This window comes from Mytilus californianus, unplaced genomic scaffold (genome assembly GCF_021869535.1).
Source record: "Mytilus californianus isolate M0D057914Y unplaced genomic scaffold, xbMytCali1.0.p SCAF_6, whole genome shotgun sequence".
NCBI lineage: Eukaryota > Metazoa > Mollusca > Bivalvia > Mytilida > Mytilidae > Mytilus > Mytilus californianus.
Genome location: NW_026262712.1, coordinates 71,791,634 through 71,811,776, shown reverse-complemented (window position 1 = coordinate 71,811,776; position 20,143 = coordinate 71,791,634). Strand labels below are relative to the sequence as shown.

The following is a 20,143-nucleotide window of genomic DNA, read 5'->3' as shown; positions in this document are numbered from 1 at the left end:
TGCCCTACATATTGAATAATACATTTCGGTTTTTTTCATGTTACAAGATATATCAGGCTTTGGGTTTTATCAAGTAATGTCATATGAAAAGGAGAGAGAAAAAGTTTTTCCGTTCACTGATGACCGAACGTTATTATCTGAAAATAATCTAGAGCAGGTTTGAATGATTATTTTCATGAATCTGCGTTTCTGATGGCTTCAAATTCTACACTCGATTTTCTTTCTTCAGAAAACTAAAATCCACGAATTTAAAAACCCACGAACATGTACCTTGTGCTCAAACCACGAAAATTGATACCCACGAATATTAGCACTTTCACAGTAATCTATAGACACGGTGTGAACAGCGGTGGTGTCAATGTTTGATGACCATGACTCCTATATTCTGTAAAAGCACTGAAGCATTGGCAACCTCTGGTATCTTGTATTAAAACCTAGAAGGCGCTAGTGCAAATAATCGGTTATAATGTCGCAATATAGGGTATCTTCGTCCAAATGATTGGATTCTCGTCCAATATCATAACTTATATCAAATTTATAGTTTCTTCAATCCACGTCATTGTGTCCGGATACGAAAGATTGAAATATAAGCACAGGTTTTGAGATCCAAAAAGAACATAAGAGAAATGTGTAATTACCTAACCAATGTTCTTTATCAACTCGTCCGAATCCTTTCGTGTATTCTGACAACGTTCTGTAGAAATCGACAGAACCATCAAACCGCCTTTGCATAACCTACAGTAAAAAAACACAATGAAAAAATTCGCCAGGAAAATAAATAAACCAACAAACACAATTGTGGTTAGTAACAAGTTGTATTCTTGCAACGTATAACATCACTCGTTATTAGATACAGTCGGACGAAAAATTCCATGCTAAGTTGGTTAAAGTATCGTCAAGCAAGACGTGGCTGCCTATCATATCCTAATATCGTATACATGGTTTAACTTATATCAATAAAGTTCCAGGTCAAATATAAAATCATTCCTTAATATACAAGCTCCTTAATATTCGACAACAGTTCCAGACGGGCTAATAAGGTGATTTCAGTATACCATTCATTCTTTGAACTCTGAGAATGGGGATATAATAAACCAAAGAAAAGGGTATGATAAGACCAGTAATTGGTTCCTTGAATTCCAAAATATCACACATCTACTAAATAATATCATTTATATGTTCCTTATGCATTACAAAACCTGTAAAAATACCCTCATGTGAGATCCTGTCACTTATATTTAGATATGAGTCAATGGTTTACTACTAAAGATAATTTGCTACAAAATAAATTTACAAATATTTTATTGTGTTATAAATATCTTTTTTGGTAATGCCTTTGTGATGTCTATTTTGTCCATACACTAGATGTAAAATAGTCATTGTTAACTAAATATGTCAACATTATTGTGACAGGCTTGAGTCATTTTACCTTTTTCGTGTCCAGGGGTCAAAATTTATTATACTTCTACATGTTGGCCTGAAGACAAAACACAAGTATTATTGATCAAACACTCTATTGAAATTTAAAATATCAATTAACTTACATTACATCTAGAATAGTGTTTATCTTAAATTATGTGTACACGTAACATAATGTTAAAACATCTTACCAATCCATACAAACGTTGAGAGAAATTAAAACCTTGAAATCCGGGTATCTTAACGTTTAGTAGAATATATAAAAAAAAACAAAGTGGTATCATCTAGCATATGACCATTTAATGTGAGAAAGCAAGCTAACAATTTTCACTTCTTAAAATCCAGCGATTCTTTTCACAAAAAATCTTACGATTAAAATTGATCGTAAGTTATACTGAAATGTGTATGACTTACGAGTATTTTTACTCTTAAGATTTTTTGTGAAAAGAGTCGCTGATAATAAAGACAGAGAGTTGTCTCATTGGCACTCATACCAAATATTCTTATATCTATATACATGTACATGAGAATCAAAAATCGTAAACTAAGAAAGAAGTAGTAAGTTGACAGGTAAAATTCCCCTGCTTGTGTATGAAAATAAAAAAATTAAGAAGATGTTGTATGATCGCCAATGAGAAAACTCTCCACCAGAGACTGAATGACATAGTATATAGGTCATTGTACGACCTTCAACAATGAGTTAAACCTATACCGCATTTTCAGCTTTGAATGGCCTCAAAATGACAAATATTAAACAATTCAAACGAGAAAACTAACGGCCTGATTTATGTACAAAACAACAAACAACAAAACAAATATGATATACAGCAACAAACGACAATAACTGAATTACAGGCTCCTGACTTAGGACAGACACATACATAATTGCCCCGAAATGAAAAATGTAAAACAATTTAAACGAGAAAATTAACGGTCTGATCTATTTGCAAAACAATGAACGAAAAACAAATACGATATACAGCAACAATTGAAAAATAAGGATGTGCTATCCCGTTTTCAATATAAAAATAAGAAATTTGTGATATTATTGCCAAGTATCCATCAGACACCAAATGATGTTTGTGTATTCATTTATATGACAAACATCTGTTCGGTGGCATATCATTTCAGACTTCTGTTTTAACAATTTCTTTTATTACAATTTCGTTACAAGAAAAAGATTATTTATATTGTGTTTAGGTCCATTTTGATCATATATCACCTAAAATTTTGTGGTCATTACGAATCCCTTGTTTCAAATGTTTAGGTATGAGCGTTCCTTATGAAGGTAAATCATCAAAGCAGTTTGGACGCACGAAATTTAACGTGTTTATTTCATTAACTAAGCTTATGTAAACAAAATATGCAGGATACTCAAAGCCAAAAGAAAGCATGTAAATAAAATCGAACATGCTCTTCAAAGAAGAATTTTAGCTTTAACTGTGTGTTGATCGATTCATATGATAGGTAGTGAGTGGACAGTTTTAGATAATCTGTAAAACATGAAATTATCTTTTAGTTAATCAATTTATCGTCCATTTTTTCTTTCCCATCATTATACAGTAGACAGATATTCTTCGCGATGAAGTCTTTCCTTTAGGGTATACGAAATAGACCCCATCTATGTCGCTGTCTATGTCTTGACATTCAGATGGTAGTTCTGAAGATGAGAAAGTCATTGACAAAATGATTATTATGTTAAGGACTACGATCAAAAGATGTTTCAATGTAAAATCATTTTAAGCGCTCCAGTTTGAGTACTTCTCATACACCCTTTGGCAGGAAATGAGAAATACTTTTGTTATTTGATGCCTGTACTAACTCAGGGATAAAACAGTTGTTTTCCATTCGTTACATTGGTTTATCTTTATCTGAAATCAATTCTATAAAACTTTTGATTTTTCAACCCTGTTTACCACCATTCCCCATGTGAAGTTGAAAAGTCGTCTGAAAGAAATAATCCACAATGCTTTTCATATAAAAATGGTAGCATACGCTATAAATTTATTACTTTGAGATACCATACGGCATATTTTGTTAATAGTGAACAAAAAGGTAAAATATGCTACACACAGGAACAAGTGATCAAGTATGCTGGAGTATCTCATTGATAACATATTTGAAGATTTTGACTAATTGTCGGCATTCCTATGGGAAAGAACTGTGCGCCTCTCCTTGCCGACCTCTTCTTATTTTCATATGAGTCGGAGTTCCTTCAGACAATTGTCAAAAACAAGATGATCAAAGAAGCAAGATCATTTAATTTCACATTCAGATATATTGATGATGTTCTTTCCATAAACAATCCAAACCTTTCTGATTGGGTTCCATTATTATATCCTCCAGAACTAAAAATTAAAGAAACAACAGACAAGGCTTCCTCTGCCTCATTTTTAGACTTATACCTTGAATTTGACATATGCGGTCATCTCAGTACCAGAATCTATGACAAACGAGACGATTTTATTTTTAAAAAATCATCAATTTCCTACACCTTAGTAGCAATATACCAACTTCATCTGTATATGGGATATACATTTCCCAACTCATTCGGTATCTTAGAGCTTGCAGCTGCTACTCAGACTTTGTAAAACGTTACCAGTGTCTGAGCAGAAAGTTGATGAACCAAGGTTATGTCAAAGAACGTCTCGTGCTTTTTCTAAAAAAGTTCATCGGAAGATACCAAGACCTTGTTATAAATATTCCGTATCAACTTCACAACTAATGCATGATGGTCTTGATGTATAGATTCTAGGAATTGACGTTGTTCTTCGCGATGAAGTCTTTCCTAGTCCCTTTCTTTGTAACCGGTCATTAACATGTAAAAGTCTGTTAACGACCGGTTTTCTGGTCCGTTTTTTTCTGCTAAAGACCGATAGAAATTATTACTGAAGAACAAAGAATGTCATGTGGCTCCTTGTTATCCAATAAGAGAAGCTATTTCTTAACCGATATGAAATTACGTGTTATAGTGTTCATTTATTTGTCTTTGTAAATTATATAGGTTTACTGTTTGGTCCTTTTTTTGGTAATATCCTTTAGGCGTGGCTCGGTACATCCCACCATTGTGTTGTTGTGCTGTGGTCAGTTTTTGTATTTTTGTGTTTCATTTGTGCTTTGTCTATATGCCATTTTGTTTTTCTTTGTTGACATATTTGTGTGTTTTTATAGTGACTGAGATTATAACACAATGTTGACTGCTGTACCCCTTTTTTTGACATTTCTACCTATTATGTCTGTTTGTTTTGTTCACACATTGTTGTCAATATAATGGAATTATATGCGACTGTCATACAAGTGAGTGGTTTAGCTAGCTTTAAAACCAGATTAAATCCACCATTTTCTACATTAGAAATGCTTGTACCAAGTCAGGAATATGACAAGTGTTTTCCATTCGTTTGATTTGTTTGAGCTTTTGATTTTGCCAATTGTTAAGGGACTTTCCGTTTTGAATTTTCCTCGGAGTCTGGCAATTTTGTTGTCAGATTTTTGGCCTTCTTTTTTAATTTACCCTGGAGACCGGTATTTTTGTTAATACTTTTTTTATACTATCGATAAATAACCGCAACATATACTTTTATAAAAACGGTTTATGGATTATGCACTTTATTTGTAAAGTGCAACTGGTAATTTATCTTTTAAGATGTTGAATTTTTTAACCGGTATTTATAAACAAACAATTAGATCATAATAGTTAAGGTGAATTAATATAGGATGGAAGAGTACTAGACTTTAATAGAATAATAGTAATTCATTGAATTATACTACATTTGAATTATATTTCATTTCAACAGATAACGTATCTTAGCTCTAGGCCAAATATTTAGAAAACAAAAGCCTAACAGCAAACAATGAAGATTTCACAAACGTACGGCATTCGTCAATAAGAAAATCCAATTCTGCATAGTAAGCCTTAAATGGCCCCAAAATGAAAAATGTAAAACAATTCGAACGAAAAAACTAACGGCCTGATTTATTTGCAAAACAATAAACGAAAAACAAATATGATATACAGCAATAAACGACAACCACGTATTTACAGGCTCAGGACTTGGACAAGCACATAATGTTGCGGAGTTAACCTTTCAGAATGGGTTTATTCAAATGATCGATAAGTTTACTCGGATCGTATCTTAATTTACGGGCTCTAATAACAATATCACCTTAAAAATTAGGATGTGATATCCGAATTGTAATACGTTTTCTACAGATACAACCAAACTTCAAACCAAATCTATGTATATAGGAAAAAAATTAGTAAAGGTTTAAGTAAATGTGGTAACGTAATTTAACTTAATAATTTACCAGTAATACATAGATTGCATTCATTGAAATCAAAACGTCAGGGGAATATCAAACGTCTACGCTTTATATTGTATAAAATTGGAATGAAAATGAATGAAATATTTCTTAGAATAAATTTTGAATTATTGAGGTCACTCTAGTCTCTAGTGGAACAATATTTGCCTACCATTCCATAGTACCATGTTCAATCCTTGGTTTCTTTCTGGAATGAGATTGTTGATCTCCAACTATCTACGAATTGTTTGAAGACTAGATTGTTTGTGTTTGTTCTTACCCCGACTGTCAAAAACATTCCGACAAGCGGACGAAAAGCAAAGAAAATATATAAATGATGTACGACCTTTAAAAATTAGCAAAACCCATCATACCACATAGAAAGGTATAAAAGGTACCGAAAACATGTAAAGAAAACCAACAGCCTGATGTATGTAAAAAACAAACGATACAGACAAATTTGATAAACACAACGTTTGTTTTATATTTTATTTCAAAAATCATGCAATCATAATTTAAAAAAAAACAAATTTCCAGTCAGTAATGTTAAGAATGCATTCTTGTTTACTTACTCTTTACACAACTCATTCCATTCCAGTACGTCGAAGTTTTGCAGACACACGTGTCATCATCGTCACACTATAGATTGTCCTGACATTCAATTGACAAAGAGAAAACACCATCTAGTTCTTTTTCTGATATGAAAGAAAATTGTGAAATGCATGATGTTTCAAAAAATATATTTTTAGTGTTCTCATGGATGATTTTTTTATATAAATTGTTTTGCTTTTGGTTTTCGATAGCTATGTTTTTAAATTTTTTATACTGATACATGTAGTTTTTTGCCAGGCTGTTACTGCAAGAAATAAGTATACGTTTAAAATTATCGGCTTTTCTACACATTGATATCGTAAAATATCAGCCACGAGCCCAAATGTGAATCTTCTTGGTGAGTGAACGTAGCGAACAAGCTAAAAAAAGCTTAACATTGTGTCGGTGGTTATTTTACGATATCTATACACAAAAAATCAGGATAATCTGTTCATATTGCTTTTTCACCGTTAAAATTTTTAACGCATGGCGAAAGTAAGTTTGATAACGTTTCCTCATACATGGTGACGTCGCTAATAACCTCTCTCCTGGTATTATGACGTCACTGATTAGTTCCGCTCAAGTCTCAAACGATAATACGAGAAATACGGAGCGACGTAGCAAAGTGATATAAGCGACGGGAAGGACGATACTATTCAATAGAAGACCTTGGTCCCAACACTATTACCGATATCAACACGTCCTTAAGAATGTCAGTGGAAGGTTTGTTCCAGTTCTCAACTACTGTGATATAAATCCTTCTTCCAGTTTTCAAAACTTGATACAGATTGTTTGATGCTATCGTTTCGAAACTAAAAATCTATATATTTAAACGGTGCAGATCTCTGTTGACATGCTAAACATTTTTCTTATTTATTTTCACTGGAATGCCTCCTTAAATTTAGGGGGTTCATACACAAGACATAGGATGACAAAGCAGACTGATAATCATAGAAACAATAAAACTGGACGAAGCCGATGTTAGTAATGTTTTTGAGGGGATAAACGACAGACATTGAACAATTGAGATTTTTTTAAATTTATTTAATACTCTCCAATTACGTATAAAACTATAGAAAAGAAAATACTTACTTAAAAGACATTGCTCATCCTCTGAATTCCAATATTCCAAATCTATACATTTACATTTTCCATTTCTGCATGTCATCGTGTCTTTACATTCTGCCGTAGTCTGGCAAACCGAATTTTCAACTTTCTCTAAAGTTATAAGAAATATTGATTTCATTCTTTATTCTCAAACGTCTTAAAAAACAGTCCAACATAGACATAGAGGTATAACCAATTTCCTCAGTATTTGTTTCATTTGCTGGGTCAGAATTTGACTATTTAAAAAGAGTCTGGATACTATATTTGAAATGTTTGTCAATTATTCAAAATATTGTCATAAAACAAAAGTTATTTCAATCGCTTTTTCTGTTATTGAAGATAGTTTTGATACAGTATTGCAGGATTTTTTTATGTCTTTACTTTTCTTTAATTAAATGAATTGATGTGTATCTAAAAGATAATAGTTTGGTTCTATTTTGATAGAAGTCTGGTGTTGTTAATAATGTTCTTTGCACGCTAGACGCACGTTTCGTCTACAAAAGACTCATCAGTGACGCTAGAATAAAAAAAAATTAAAAAAGCCAAATTAAGTACGAAGTTGAAGAATAGTAATGACCTTAAATTCCTAAAAGTTTTGCCAAGTACAACTTAGGTAATGTATTCCTGTGTAATCTAGCATAAAACTAAAAAGGTGCTCACATTCTATCAAAATTTTCACCTTTGAGTCATTTTCATGCATTTTCAAGTTGGTGACATTTTCAAAAATATGTTTTAATGATTTTTATAACTCAACTAAATACATATTTGCAACTGTGATACGCTACTGTACACTTTAGTTATTCTCTTAACAGAGAAAATAGACAAAGTGTGAAACAAATGCAAGAGAAAATTTAACATACCTCTAGGATATTTCTTCGTTTATACTGTTATTTATAAACTGTTTATACTTGTTTTGAGATAATACTTGAAATTGAATAAAGTGTTAAAAAATGGCATTTTCAACAATAACGCACATACATTTACTTCCACCAAATAAAGAAAATTACAAATTTAGCTCAGAGAATAAAAAACTATAAAACTTACTTGGTAAACATTTGTGTTCTTTAAGAAATTCTGTATCAGGACAATGACAAGTACTATCAAGACAGGGCAATTCTGTTCTACATTTAAACTGTGCACTGCATGTCATTCCTGGAAACCTTTCTTTTATATTAGAAAACACAGAAGTATAGTGTTGTAATCACATTTTTATCAACTGTTAAAACGACTTAGAAAATCAAGAGGTAAGTGGGCGAATTGTTTGCGAATGCGACCTTTCAAAACATACCTTCTGTTAAATATAACCATTTAAAAAAAACCATATACGAGTTTTGATATTGCACAGGGTATACACAGACACAAAGACTAAACATTTGTAACTTGAATATTTATATGATATACTAACTCGAATAATTCGGCCCCTTTCCGTAAATGATCTCTTCTCCTTGTGAGGTAAATGCAGCTATCGTAGAGAGGCGGAATATAATGGTTAGTGATAGACTAATGAAGTCTACTTATTAAATGGCTGGACAAATTTTTAGTTTTGAGGTGAAAAAGAACACAGTTATTGGTAGTTACTAACCACAATACCAAAATCCCAACTGTTAATATTATAAATCAAGCTAAGGTCATTTGGAAGCATATCTGTGGAAGTTTCTTAATAGTTTAGAACTTTGTTAATTTAAAAAAAAAATTAAAACTGTATGCCATTTCAACCTGATTTTCGTAGAATGCTAAAACTTTTCCAATCGCAGGATTTCTTCGTGTTGATTGGTTCAGAAACTACATAAAATTTAATGTTATATAACCATAGATGACTAGATAAACAAATGTCTACCATGGACTTAATAAAATCATAAAGAGGTATTCTGAAATTTTATTTCATTGCAAAATGTTAAGAAACTACAATTACGGAAAATAAGTTTATATTTGGAGCGGTGGTATGTAGAATCTTTTTTATTATAACTTTACACGAAAGGGCTGTAAACATTATTGAAATACATACTTATAACACAGTAACTGCCATTCCAATAATCGGTATCTCTACATTGACATTTATCCTCTTTGCATTCTAACGATTCCATACATTCTGGGTAACTGTTACACGAAGAATTAAAAGTTTTTCCTGAAACATAATATCATGAATTGTCATCTATTTGATGAAGAGATTTTTCTCGTATCACACTGCACGGATAGTGATACGACAAAGTGAAACGAAAAATGCGCTAATCCAGCATCATGGGACGATATTAAGACATTTCCATTGGCTAATCGTTAGGTCATTGATGACTTTCAAAGGTTAAGACGATGTAGATTTAGTCCATGGCAACGGAAATGTAATTCTTCAATAATATACAAAAACTCACACTTTTTCATGAAAATCTGATTTTTGTCAAATTCAATTACATTCTAAAGCGTACAAAAAAAATTTAAATGTCTGATGTGAAAATTTGACGCCGGAACCAGGCATATGACGTCATATTAGTATGTGCAAAAGACTTCATCAACTATTCCCGGAATTTTTTATTGAACACAATGAAAGTGTTGACAATTATAGAAATAGGTTTGACAACTCGGTTTAATTGGAAATCAATTGATATCAACTCTTATTATCTAATTTAAATAGTAAGAATAAACTCAAGTGATATCCAATTCTCACACGTTATAAAACCTATACGTATCATGCAAGATTAAGCGTTTTTTATATAATGAAATTGATAGTATTTTGTATGACTTATTTCAGAATCCAATGATTCATTTTGCAGTTTGTTTAGGATATACAAGCGTTAACCGATGTACATTCTGTATGAGGCGAGGAAGATGTCGCATATTTGGCTCTAGAGTATTTTTGTTGAAAATTTATCTCCAAATTTCCACGATACGACATATACGGTATGTTTATATTCGAAAATAGGTTCTAGGTAAATATCCTTAAGAAATGTATTGGCGTTTTTAGGTTTAGTCTATCACGTACTGCCATAACAGACAATAAATCTCCATGGAAGTTATCTGATCTAGTAACTCCTACATTTTGTTTGTCGTTGGATAAAACCACGATCTGTTCATGCAATAACAAATCAATTAAGTAGGTTTTCAACTTTAATGGACACCCTGTAGTGACAAAATTGATGATTTCAATTTCATTCGAAATTCATTATGATCAACAAAGGAAGATAAAAATTGTGTAAGGGCTTTTTTGATATATTTAGTATTTTGTTTGGTTTTTTTTTCTTGTTTTTATTTTAGGGGTGGATATTTATTTTACTAAAAAATAAAAACAACACGTTATAAATTTCATGCGTCCGAAGCGCTTTTCTGGATTTATTACCTTCATCAGGAACGCTCAATGCCAAATAGTTGAAAGCCAAGGATGTATAAGAACCGAAACAATTTAAGAGCTAAACGACATTAAAGGACCTAAAAATAGCCAAATCCATCCAAGGTCAACTTTACTTTTAACGACAAAATTATATTATATCTACCTGTGTGACGTCAAACGCGCGATTCTACGCCAGTACTTAAAACCTTCCATTCTCTATGGGTGGATTTTACATAGATAAATAAAATCGTATAATAAAAAAGCAAAATGAGGATGTTAAATTCGATGTATGCCTTTTCGTCCTTCTTTGTTACATTTGTTTGTTTTTATAGTGATTAAGATGATAACACAATGTTGACTGCTGTACCCTTATTTTTGACATTTTTACCTGTTGTGTCTGTTTGTTTTGTTCACGCATCGTTGTCAATATAATGTCATACAAGTGAGAGGTTTAGATAGCTATAAAATCAGGTTCAATCCACCATTTTCTACATTTGAAAATGCCTGTTCCAAGTCAGGAATATGACAGTTGTTATCCATTCGTTTGATGTGTTTGAGCTTTTGTTTTTGCCATTTGATTAGGGACTTTCCTTTTTGAATTTTCCTCGGAGTTCAGTATTTTTGTGATTTTACTTTTTGCCTGAGGTAGTTGAAACCTTAGTTTTTAAATTATTTCAAAATTTATAAACGGACAATTTTAAAAAGGTTTGTTATAAATCATGTCAGTACCGAAGTACTGACTACTGAGCTGATGAAACCCTGTGGGACTGATAGTCCACAAGCAGAGGTATCGACCCATTTAGTGATATATCAATGCTTTTGTCATTTGGAGAAATTAAGTGCTGATGGTAGATCTTTTATCGTATCGTTTGACTTGTTATCTTTATGGCTTAGGATAATATTTTGATGTCTTTTGGTTGTTTATATCTAGTTCCTGTCTGATTGATGTATCTTCCACATCTCTTTTTATTCACACAGGTGTGTTGCTTGAATTTGTAACACATGTATACTATATACATTTATAATCGGGATATATATCAATCTATTTCATACTTAATGTACAAATGGAACCATTCCAAAAATCCGAGGAAACTTGGTTGGCATTCTTCTGTTTTACTGCATTCCTGCTTAGCATCCTTCCCTTAATGGCAAAAAGCATAATATATCATTGTCATTAAATTATTTTTAAAAGTTTTACTTGTTAAAAAGATGACAGTACTAGAAAAATATTTTCATATTTTATTTATTTGTGCTTAACTGAACAGGATACATATGGTCTTAGAGCCTCCTTTCATCTGACACTGTTGACACAAGACTAGTATTATATACTTAAGTTTTATTCCAGGTAAAAAGACTATTTTATTATTTTTATAAGATAAATATATCAAAGCAACTTTTGAACACGATGGTGTACACATGAAAACACAAAATATTCTAATTTTGCAAATAAATCAAAGTATCAAAATTGACAACAGTCTTCTTTAAATTTAGTTAATGTCACTTGTATAGCGTGGCGAAGAATAAACGTACTCATAGTAAATTTAGAATCATAGATCAAAATCAATTTTAGCAATTTCACATAGTTAACATCTTTTTAAATTGATTTTACGTTAGGATTTGGATTATTTTGCCTACATATTGGTTTGCTTTGAATGATTCTTCAAGTGTATCTTTTAAAAGTTACTATATCTTTTTAAGCAGATTCTTCTTTCTTTATGGTTCGTGCATGTGGAAGTAACAAAAATGCATTTTATCAATTATATACAGTTAACTTGCTTCGAACACATTTGTTTCTATCAAGGTAATATGCATCTGGACATGAACATATTCCAGCCACACAAAACAGATCGTCTTGGCATTCCGTCTGAGAATAACACTGCATACCGAATATCTTTTCTGTAATTATCAGTAATTATGGAAATGAAAGTGTTACATAAAACTAGTAATTTTATCATTACCAAAACCATAGAAAGAAGCAGGTTCGGTGAGACTACTTTTTTGCCTTGAATTCGAAATGAAAAAAAATAAAATTGATAATCAACATCCTGTAGTTTGTCCTAATAAAACTGTCTGAAATATGATGGTTTTTCTTTTTAATTTTGCCTTACAAACTGTATTGAACCAAAATTGCCAAAAACTGCCAAAATATACATTTCTTTTGAAAAATTGTTATCAATATCTAAGTAATTGCCGTATGTAACAAGATAATTTTCTACAAGCTGCTGTATAAAAACATGTTGCTGCGAGTGAAAAAAAGGTGTGTGTATGGATATTGTTCATGTTTTATTTTACCAAAACATGTGTGTAAAATTTATATTTTAGATGAAGTGTGACAATTTAGACATTTCTGCTTTATAATTATAGAAATATAAGGTCCATATCAATAAGACACAAACCGAAACAAAATGGCACAAAGCTTACTCGTAATGCAGTTGGTTCCATTCCAGATGAACTCTTCATTGCACTGACAAATTCCATCTAAACACAAAAGTTTCCCACTGCATTCGAATGAATTTCTGCACTTTGAATTTATTGTGTATTCTGTGAAATAAGCAAGATTATTATTTTTGATACGAATTAGATATATATCACGACCTGAATAACTTCTATACTGTTTTATTCGTTCTTAACAGTGAAAGAAAATTATGCTTAGTTAGCAGTGATTCGGTACTGACATGATATATTACATACTTTTCGTAAATTCTTCTTTAATAAATTCAGGAATTTCTAAGAAACTTAGGTTTCAACTCCTTCAGTCAATGTTAACCTTAGATAAACTTGACTTTTGATTTTGGTTCCTGGTCATATATTGCTCCTCGCTTTTTCAGGTATTTACTGAATCTTTGCTTTTAAGCCAAAAAATTGAAAACAACACGTTTAATAATTTCATGCGTCCGAAGCGCTTTTCTGGATTTACCTTCATCAGGAACGCTCAAAGCCAAACATTTGAAATCCGAGGGATGTATAAGTACCGAAATAGTTGGAGAGCTATATGACAAACATACCTAAAACAAATAGCCAAATTCATCTAAGGTCAACTTTGCCTGAGGGAGTTGAAACCTTAGTTTCTTTATAATTTCAAATTTAACAACGAACAATTTTAGAAAGGTTTGTTATAAATCATGTCAGTACCGAAGTACTGACTACTGAGCTGATGATACCCTCGGGGACTGATAGTCCACCAGCAGAGGTATCGACCCAGTGATGTAAAAAATTGAAAACAACACGTTTAATAATTTGCATAATTTCTTAGATTTAAATTGACTGTATATAATATAAAATGCAATAATTGGGAAGTTCTTCTTAGTGTCTTTGAATGTAATGCCAAAATAAAATTGTATATGCATTTATTACTTGCTACATGTACGCACGCGTCTTCTTTCCAAAAGTCTTCACTAGCACACTGGCAAGTATTATGTATACAAAACAGTGAATCTTCACATCCAGTAATATCTTCACACTGCGCACCAAATGTCCCCTGTTCTGTTGTAACTATGAAAAGAACGAATCAACATAAAAGTAATTTTATGAACAAAAATATGTTCACAATTGTTATTGTGTCCGTTGTATATGAACTTGATTGCACTTGGCATAAAATCCGACGAAATTAAAACCATTTTTTGAGAATTTATTTGCAATATTTTCAAAATTTGATAAGATATTTTCAGCGTTAACTTGTAGTAAATAAACTTAGAATAGACTAAAGTATTCTTTCTAGAAAGTTCCAGTCTTTAAAACGTCAAAAGCATCGAAAGATTTCCAAATCTGTCCACAAAATGCAAATCTTTCTGCAAAAGCTACACAATAAAGGAAGTTTTTATCTAGTCCAATGTTTCATTGACCTCGACACCAAACAGTCCATAATCAAACTGTCGGACGTCAGAGAAATCTCGGACTACAATGAATCATCGTCCATGGAATAACTATGTGTAATTTTGGTTCCACAAAAAAAGATTCCTGCTAAAATTACTTGTCGGTTTTGTGTCGCGCTTTGTAAATGAAAAATCATCATGATTTTAGTTTGTTTTTTTTTCTTCTAATTTTTTACCAGAGACTAATATTACTCTCAGTTTTAACAGTATATAAAACTAAGCAGATGCAGTATGGTTGCAAAAGTGACTAAAACTATCCATAAACCAAAGGCCAAAGATGTAAATAATTACAGGTTACTGAACGGCCTTCAATAAGGTGCAAAACCTATTTGAGATCTAGCAGGAATCTGATTACAGTAGTTGTCGTCTGTTTATGTAGTTCATACGTGTTTCTCATTTCTCGTTTTTATATAGATTAGACCGTTGGTTTTTCCGTTTGAATGGTTTTACACTAGTAATTTTTTGGTGCCCTTTATAGCTTGCTGTTCGGTGTGAGCCAATGCTCCGTGTTGAAGGCCGTACCTTGACCTATAATTGTTTACTTTTATAAATTGTAACTTGGATGGAGAGTTGTCTCATAGGCACTCATACCACATCTTCCTATATCTATATATGGTAAACTATATATTTCATCATATAGGTAAAGTTCAATTATTTGACTAATGGGTTAGCAGAAAGACTTTTTATATCAACACTTCATTTGAATTTATAAACCTATCAATCCCTCCTGTCATATCATGTAAGTTTAAAATTCTTTGATATAAAAATAAGAAGATGTGGTATGATTCCTCATGAGGCAACTCTCTACCAGATATCTAATAATGTAGAAGAAAACATCTATATGGCACAGCACGGCATGAAACAATGAGTAAAACCCATACCGCATACCAAGTTATATAAAAATTCCCGACATGGCAAACATAAAACAATTCAAATCTAACGGTGTGATTTATGTACAAAAGAATTAACAAAAAAACAGATGTGATATAGAGTAACAAACGGCAACCATTTAATTATAGGCTCCGGACTTAGTACAGGCACATGTAGAATGTGGCGAGGTTAAACAATCTTTTACGTATCTTGACTGACAAATAATCTAATAATAACTTACGATTTGTAAAATTGACTGTATTTGGAAATGCCTCTTCAACTAAAGGTAAAGCGGAATCGTTTGTAATAGAAAAAGTTCTGGTTGTGTTTCATTGAATGTAACTTCTTTCACAGTCGTCAGTTCTTCTATGGTCGTTTCTTGCTCTGCTTATGACGAAAGTCAATAAAATTCGTCAAATTATATTACAAGTTGAAATTTTAAAACTTTATAACTAGAAATAAAAGCTGCAATGTAATTTGGAATATGAAGAATGAAAACCGTATTTAAAATATTTTAACATGAGATTACTTTGTAAACATTAAAGAAATATAAATGCAACAACCCACGGCAACCAAAATTAACTATTTATTTCAACATGCATAGTCGAGCAGTGTCTTGCTAGTGTGCCCCTTTCAAAATCCTGGATAATCACCTGATATGTATGGTTCTTATCAATCCTCACACCATACCTTTTTTACATTTTATTTGATTGATTAAATGGAAAAGTTATTGTGATTTTTTTACTAAGAGTGCAAAGAAAACATTTAAAAGCAAAAGCTTAGACACATAATTTCAAACAAATAAAATATTTAACACATCTATATAAAGAAATAGACCCAGGAAAAATGCGAGGCTCAGCGAACTTTTCGTTCCTGATTCGTTAAACCTACAAATCAATTTTATATTGCCAACCCATATACATACATGTATTTAATTGTTATCACGAAACTAAAAGAGAATATAAATCGGGTTAACATGAAAGGAATAATGGATAAAAAAAATAAAGAATAGTGAATAATCATGGGGTGCTAAAATATAAAGAAAAGAGAAAAATAGCATAGAAATTTAAAGAATACAGATATTAAGACTCTTCATCCAGACAGTACTCATAGAATGTTGACTACATTCTTTTCTCATATAACCACAGAAATGTCCTTTACTTTAAAAAATAATTGACTGGTATGAATTTATTAAAAAAAATCTGAAATGAGGATACACCGTTGAAATAGTCAATGGTATCCCGCCAATTGTCATTCGCTGATCACAAAAGAAAATGTCAGAAAACTGTAACATTACAGTATATGCACATCGCATATTTTATTAAATACATATTTGAATTGTATTAAAGTGATTTAAATTTCATGATGCTGGACATTTTTTTAAATTACAACGAAATTCTGCAATGTTTTTGCCGATTGCAGATTGCAAATTTAGTAAAAATTAAAATTTAGGATAGAATATTGTCTTTTTAGTTGGACAACATAAATTCATATATACATATATGACACGTTCACCTACATGTATTGAAGCAATCTGTGTGAACTCAATTTGTCATTGTGTACAACTAACAGCCAAAATAACTAACATGTATTCAAAATAAATACGAAAGTGTTTTATTTTCTACACAGAAAATTTACCACAATCTTCTTCGTCACTTTTATCAAGACAATTGTCAATATGATTGCATTTCCAAACTTGTGGAATGCAGTATCTCCCGTCTTTGCACGCAAATAATCAAGGACAATTTAATTCTAAAAGAGAAATATTTAAGAACTAATAAATGAAAGTACCTTGCCTACATATCATTTGAATCATCTTGATTCAGTTCAACATGTTGTAAAATATAAAAAGAAAAATGAAAGATTTGTTTTAACACTCTGAGCTGTGTGTCAAAATCCATTTTCAACGTGTTTCTTTTTACTTTGGTGAAGATATGCTGTTTTTTCTAAACAGATTAAATTCAATTAGAAAACAAATATCTGTTTTCGATTTTCAAAATATTTTTATAACATTGCTCATAACCTATCAATTTTAAATTGATCACCGTAATAGGTGATATTAATCATTTATTAATATCCTTTCAAAATTGTATGATTAATATACTTCCAAAAATAACTCATCAAAGATGCGAGGCATATATTTTTTTGTACGTCAACGGACTTTATACCTATGTTGCTACCCTATTTTAATGAAATTAACCTGTTAAAGTGGATGACGGACGAACTTTTCAAAATTATAAAGAAACTAAGGTTTCAACTCCCTAGGGCAAAGTTGACCTTAGATGGATTTGGCTATTTGTTTTTGGTATTTTTGTCAACTGTTTTGGTACTTATACATCTCTCGGATTTCAAATGTTTGGATTTGAACGTTCCTGATGAAGGTAAATCCAGAAAAGCGCTTCGGACGAATGAAATTATTAAACGTGTTGTTTTCAATTTTTTACATCACTGGGTCGATACCTCTGCTGGTGGACTATCAGTCCCCAAGGGTATCATCAGCTCAGTAGTCAGTACTTCGGTACTGACATGATTTATAACAAACTTTTCTAAAATTGTCCGTTTTTAAATTTCGAAATTATAAAGAAACTAAGGTTTCAACTACCTCAGGCAAAGTTGACCTTAGATGGATTTGGCTATTTGTTTTAGGTATTTTTGTCATAAAGCTCTTCAACTGTTTTGGTACTTATACATCCCTCGGATTTCAAATGTTTGGCTTTGAGCGTTCCTGATGAAGGTAAATCCAGAAAAGCGCTTCGGACGCATGAAATTATTAAACGTGTTGTTTTAAATTTTTTACATCACTGGGTCGATACCTCTGCTGGTGGACTATCAGTCCCCGAGAGTATCATCAGCTCAGTAGTCAGTACTTCGGTACTGACATGATTTATAACAAACTTTTCTAAACTTGTCCGTTATAAATTTCGAAATTATAAAGAAACTAAGGTTTCAACTACCTCAGGCAAAGTTGACCTTAGATGGATTTGGCTATTTGTTTTAGGTATTTTTGTCATATAGCTCTTCAACTGTTTTGGTACTTATACATCCCTCGGATTTCAAATATTTGGCTTTGAGCGTTCCTGATGAAGGTAAATCCAGAAAAGCGCTTCGGACGCATGAAATTATTAAACGTGTTGTTTTCAATTTTTTGTTTGGGTTATTATTTTGAAGTAATGTTGACGTCTTAAGCCTTTTAATAAGTCTTATCTATAAAACAAAAAAAATATTGTTAGATGGTAAAGTCCGATATAAATTTAAGTGATCTTGACGTCAAGTGTTCTCGTTTTGCTTTAAGCAATTCAGACATAATTGACCCAGGAAATTACTTCAAACGCAGGGCATTTGCAAGTTTAATTTTTATGAATCTTAACCAGGTCATTTATGTCTTAAAGACGGCGTTTTTACAACCTAATTTGTCGTAAATTTGATTCATTCTTAGTCAAGAAGTTTTGACTTCCTCCCTACCAAAACATGAACCTGAGATTTTGCATTAATAAAGTCGATGTCTTGTTTACGTCAATGAGACGGCAAGTCGATTTCATAAGTGACTAAAGATATAGTCTTCAAAAATATGTCACGCACTTGATCGTATACCTATCAGCTTATTAAAGAGTTTTTAAAGAGAAAAATTTTGTGTGTGAGCGATTTATGTAACATAATTATGCGCTCTATCATTTTGTTTTGAGCGAAACCGATTTGGCATAGTCAAAATGGTCTCCACTACTAATACAGAATCTTTGATTTTTCATCAAAACAATCTCGTATTTAGTTGTAATGAACTTATAAGGAGAAGTGAATTCGGAAATGATAATCAACGGGCTACGTTAGAAAGGAGGTCGAAACTTACTCGTTGCGTTTAGAGTCAGTATGACTTAAAGAAGGTGTAGAGTATACCTCGATGAGACTGAAAAAAATAACAAATCTAGAGGTAAATTTACAGTCTAAAAGTAGACATGTGTCTATATAATATGCCAAGAGTTAAATAATCTTGTTATCTTTGTGTTTTTTTTTAAGTTATATTGTTTGATTGTTTGTTTTGTATTTTATCATTTCTTGTGATTTTTAATAATAACTTTTTCAATATTACTGTATCTTTTTTTATTTGGTCGGACTCACATAATACAAATGATCAGTCGATGAAGGATGTAGGTGTCTTACATATAAGAAAAAGTGCTCACTCGTTACAACTGCCAAGCTACTTGCCAATATGAAGTAATGCTGGACAGTAGTACCTGAGAGGTTTGTGACGAAAACAACTCATCGGAAAATAACAAATAGATATAGGAAAAGTGATTAAACGTTACAACATATCTATTGTGATTACCAAAGATGAAATCATTCTGTACCAAAAATGAAATCATTCTGTTCAAAAGTGTGACGCAAATATTTATTTGACGAACAGATGGACGGACAAAACATGACAAGGTGAATGCAATATCAGTGGGCGGTATAATGTTTTATTTTTTTTTGTTTTGTAATCAATAATGGGTATATTATCACATTATAATTATACATTACATACATTTGTCAATTAATAAAAATATAAAAGAGATGAGTAGATATAAATGTGACAAATCATCATGGTTCATATATCAAATACTTATATCTAAAACGGTTGAGATTATCTTTGACAGTTAGCGAACTCTTAAACCACGAAACAGCTCAAACA

The 20,143-nt window shown here is 31.6% G+C and overlaps 1 protein-coding gene and 1 long non-coding RNA gene across 2 annotated transcripts; both read right to left on the bottom strand.

Annotated features, from left to right (window-relative positions):
* Window positions 1-6,298: 6,298 nt before the first annotated feature.
* LOC127704597 (uncharacterized) lies at window positions 6,299-11,820 on the bottom strand. Its single transcript, XM_052208718.1, has 5 exons — window positions 11,789-11,820; window positions 9,422-9,541; window positions 8,461-8,580; window positions 7,402-7,527; window positions 6,299-6,413 (listed from the first exon to the last, which is right to left on the bottom strand). Exons 2-5 carry the CDS (start codon window positions 9,498-9,500, stop codon window positions 6,358-6,360), a joined length of 381 nt encoding a protein of 126 aa, XP_052064678.1. The 5' UTR covers window positions 9,501-9,541; window positions 11,789-11,820; the 3' UTR covers window positions 6,299-6,357.
* A 2,275-nt stretch (window positions 11,821-14,095) lies between these two features.
* Window positions 14,096-17,225, bottom strand: LOC127704600 (uncharacterized). The gene is made up of 3 exons (XR_007983409.1): window positions 17,116-17,225; window positions 15,719-15,861; window positions 14,096-14,227 (listed from the first exon to the last, which is right to left on the bottom strand). It is a non-coding gene; the product is annotated as an uncharacterized LOC127704600 (long non-coding RNA).
* Window positions 17,226-20,143: the final 2,918 nt, after the last annotated feature.